Source organism: Pavona decussata, unplaced genomic scaffold (assembly GCF_977016875.1).
Source record: "Pavona decussata unplaced genomic scaffold, jaPavDecu1.1 SCAFFOLD_269, whole genome shotgun sequence".
NCBI classification, from domain to species: Eukaryota; Metazoa; Cnidaria; class Anthozoa; order Scleractinia; family Agariciidae; genus Pavona; species Pavona decussata.
Genome location: NW_028145671.1, coordinates 55,658 through 59,955, shown reverse-complemented (window position 1 = coordinate 59,955; position 4,298 = coordinate 55,658). Strand labels below are relative to the sequence as shown.

General features: G+C 37.2%; 1 protein-coding gene across 1 annotated transcript; it reads right to left on the bottom strand.

Annotated features, from left to right (window-relative positions):
• Positions 1-397: 397 nt before the first annotated feature.
• Positions 398-2,337, bottom strand: LOC146455792 (melanocortin receptor 4-like). Its single transcript, XM_085093770.1, has one exon. The coding sequence runs from the start codon at positions 1,673-1,675 to the stop codon at positions 734-736; it is 942 nt and encodes a 313-aa protein (XP_084949896.1). The 5' UTR covers positions 1,676-2,337; the 3' UTR covers positions 398-733.
• Between the last annotated feature and the right edge of the window lie 1,961 nt (positions 2,338-4,298).

The window sequence follows — 4,298 nt, the reverse complement described above, 5'->3', positions numbered from 1 at the left end:
TCAAATAAACAGCGAACAGCAAACACAACATAGGAAATGAAATTCCTGTAATTAAACGTCTGTCTATCATTTCCTTATTTTATCGATTGCTACCCACGAATAGGGCATTTTCAGATCAGTTTCCGTCAGTCAAAAGAACTCTTCAATACAAATTCAACAGTTCATGAAAGCAGATGACTTACAGATTTTAATCAACAAAAAAAAAATGGATCAGAGTCGTTTGGCTGTCGTTTGGTGAGTTTCCAAGACGCTAATAATAGAGCATTCGATTCAGAAAAAAATGAAGAAAACCAAAAAACACACACACACAAAAAAAAAACAAAAATTAAGAAAGTAAATATAATATTTGCGTCAAAAGAAAGTAGAAGTAAAATTCTATTTCATGTGCACTTTCATAGACGTGTTGTATCCAGCCTCGCGAGGAAACTTTCAGTTCGCAGTTAAACCGATGAAGTTTCACTTTCTTACTTGCCGGCACATGCTCACTTCTCCTGACTAAAAGACAGATTGTTTTTCCTTTATTGCAAAGAATTATTATACAGTTGATAAGAGGTACATTACATATCTCATTCGTAAAGTAGCTTGTTACATTGAGAGTATTTCTGAATGATTCTCTTTACAGTTAACAGTAACAAATACATTAAACTAGGAAGCTCCTAAACTAGCGATACAGCTTGTGGCGAGGCTAGAGTAAAAAATTTTGTCAACGGAATACTGAAAAGATTCAAAAGATTTAAATGCACGAACAGCAAATTTGTCTAATTGTATTCTTCACTGCTTGCTTCACTTCTCTGATCTTCCAGCAGTAAAGAATCGGGTTTAACGATGAGTTTAAGTAAACTAAAGTCACAGTAAATCCCCTAGCAAACAAAAGAGAGGAAGATAAACCCCTTTGGGAGATCAAAGCCACCACTATGCCATGTGGCAGATAACAAACAATTAAAGTCAACTGCACCCACAGTGCACTGGACACTGTCTTTCTGTATCGCGCTGTGTTAAGCGGAACTGTTTGGCTCAGTTGTTCTTGGTGAAAATTCTTCTGTGCTTGCATTTTATTACGACGGAGAGTACAGAAAATTTTTCCGTAGGAGAAAATTGAGGTGACAAGACATAATGATATGACTGCGTAGCCGTACCATAGAGCGATAACGTCATTCAGAAAATAAGTGGCAGTTCCAAATGTAGAGAGAACCCAAAAAACAGTTACAATTACCTGTGTCCTTTTCAATGTTACAACTTGTCTGTATCTGAGCCCTAATGATAGGGCGAGAAGTCTATCCACGCTTATTGCAGTCATCATAAACAAAGACACTGAACACAAAATATATCCTGCGACAAAACTTGTATCAGTTAGATATCGACAAATATTCCATCTTTTGTTCACAGCAGACATCCAAGCAGTAACAACAAGAGGTTCTACAATGAGACCAACACACAGATCAGTTATCGCCAGGGTACGAAACAAGAGTTTGGACGGCGCATGAAGTGAAGACTCCTTGTGAAGGGCAACTAGGATCAGAGTATTCCCCAGAAATGCGGTGATGGACAGGAAAATGTTTATCACTGAAAGACATATCAGCTGGTTGTGTATTCCTCCGGTTAGTCCTGTTGTGCAGAACAGTTCTGCTAAGTTTTCGTGTTTTCCATCCGAATTTGAATGGTTTGTTATCGCCATATTACTGCAATACTAGTAAAATAGCGGAATAGATTTATAAATGACTCGCTTCACGACAAAGGAAGTCTTTTTTAAGACCTTATAAATATCACGTAACATGACAGGTTAACTGCGCGTGTGTTTATTTATTAAATAAATTTACATATAGTAAGCAGATGGTCTGCAAAACGAAAACAAGCTAGGGAAAATTTAAAGTTTATATCCCGCTATCCACTGTTAAATTTTTCTGTTCAATTTTAAAAACTGCGAGTGGACAAAGAAACACTGTTCCATACTGTAAGGAAGAGAAAAATTTTACGTTCGTTAGAGAAAACAGTTCTTCAAAACATGCGACTGGTTGCAAATGATAAACAGTTTATTTGCATTTTAATTCGTAATAAAACAGAGGATCCGAGATAACAAAAAGAAACAACAACTGTTTCTCTTTATTAATTTATCATTTACTTTCTTTTGTTTTTAATCATCCAAACGTGAGCTAGAAAAACAGAGAAGCATTACCAAAAAAATAACTGCCAGGTGTGTAGTTAAAGCCCAGACAATAAGCTGCTGACACGTGAGAGGTAAAAGTTAACTGAGGTCCGTCCGTAATTAACTGATAGCTGAGAAATGGCCGCGATTTTAGTTGATAGCTGAGAATCCTGTTATTCCCAAACCCTTCTGTGTATGTCAAATACGTTTACGACGTTTTTGTTGTTGTTGTTGTTTTTTGGAATGAATAGAGGTCTGATTATTGAATTGACTAGAATTCTCCCTTTCACTAGTCTCCTTCGCAGCCGTCGTTTCGGCTCGTCACGCAACGCTCGGAGACTACCCTTTCACCCGTCATACAATCAAAAAATTCAGAACACTGGCATGTTAGGTACTACGGACCAAAAATCTGGAATTCTCTAAATGATGAGTTAAGAACTTCTCCGACCCTTAAAAAATTTGTAACACGCATCAGAAAGATCACCTTTGACGTATGTAACTGCTCTTTATGCAACTGATAGACGTTGATATTTTCCATTTACGTGGCACTATTTGTAAAAATGATATCATATCATGATGTAAATAGCCTTTTAGTTTTCATTTATTTGTTTCTTTATTTTGTTATATTTTATTTGTTAGTTATTCTAAACTCGACTTATTAGCTACTTAAGCTAGGAGCCTAAAAAGCTCCAGGTCCTCGAGGATAAATAAAGTTATGTTTATTATGTATATGTATGACTTTTTGTTTATTTTACCTTTCAGTGCAAGGAATATCCCCATAAGGTTGCTGCTAACTTACATCACTAATTTCAGTTATAAACTATAATTTAGTTATAAACTATATATAGACATTCCAATCCTAGCAGTATGCAGGATGTGTGTCCCATGAACCTAGTTTAATGGCCTTAGCTCCCACGAGTCTCCTGTAGCTCAGTGGTAGAGCATCTGAACTAGTAATCGGAAGGTCTTAGGTTCGACTCCCGGTAGGAGCACTCGGATATTTTTCCGAGTATGCCTGTGTCTTATTGCACATTACATCATTCTCAACTATGATATTATTTCAGTCAGGCGTTTCCGCGCGTAGCCTTGTACAATAAAACACAACACTCATCAAGGTGGAAATGTACTACATACATTGACTCAAGACACAGGTTGTGATCACACCAAGTTTAAAAGTTTATTTTAAATAAGTACCTTCAGGTTTAACAACATGAACAGTAGAGTTGTCTCACTGTGTCGTACTTCTCTAATCCTCCGGCAGTAAAGAATCGGGTTTAGAGACGAGTTTAAGAAAACTAAAGTCGCAGCAAAGCACCAAGCAAGAAAAACAGCTGAAGTTACTCTTCTGTGAGTAATAAAGGCCTCCACTATATTATATGGTAGATAACAAACAACCAATGCCAATTGTACCCAGAGTGCAGTTGTCACTGACTTTCTGTATCGCGCTATGTTCAGTGAAGTGGTTAACCGGCTCGGTTGACTTTGGTCAGCAAGATTTTGAACTTGAGTTCGATTACCACGAAGGACAAAGAAAATTTTTAAATAAGAATAAAGTGAGGTTGTGAGGCACATTGTTATACCTATGCAACCGTACCATAAGGTTATACGGTAATTCCAAAAGTACATTGCTGTGCCAACAATAGCCACAACCAAAAAACCCGTTATAATTAGATATGTTCGCTTCAACGTTACATTCGCGTTATGTTCGCTTTAAATTTTTTGAAGCGCTGTTAATTAAGACTGAAACATCCCCATTTCGTGGCTGCGAGCTATGTTTACAAGCGCGCCGATGCGCAAAAACTTGTACCCCTCGTTGATAAATCATATCTCTGCTAAAAAGTGTCGCAAACCGTTTACGCTTAAAATGAAGCTTAAAGATTGTTCTACGAGAATATTGAGTCATTTTTTTCTTTACTCTTAAGACCTTGGAGTTTTATTGCACCGAAAATGGCTCAAGTTATCGTTCTTAACCAACGAGACCAATCAAACAATGTTAAAGCAGAGGGGCCAGGGTACTGCGCTAACAAACATATTTTCTCCAACCTTCGAGCAGAAATCTCAAAGTCAAGACTCAGAGACAGAAGTAGGATGACTGCCCTGTGGGCAACAACGAAAAATACGAATTGTTTGAAACTGAATAACACGTTATTAAGAT

Bases quoted from the DNA above. Each gene is read 5' to 3' on its own strand.
- LOC146455792 (XM_085093770.1), bottom strand. From the start codon at position 1,675: ATGGCGATAACAAACCATTCAAATTCGGATGGAAAACACGAAAACTTA.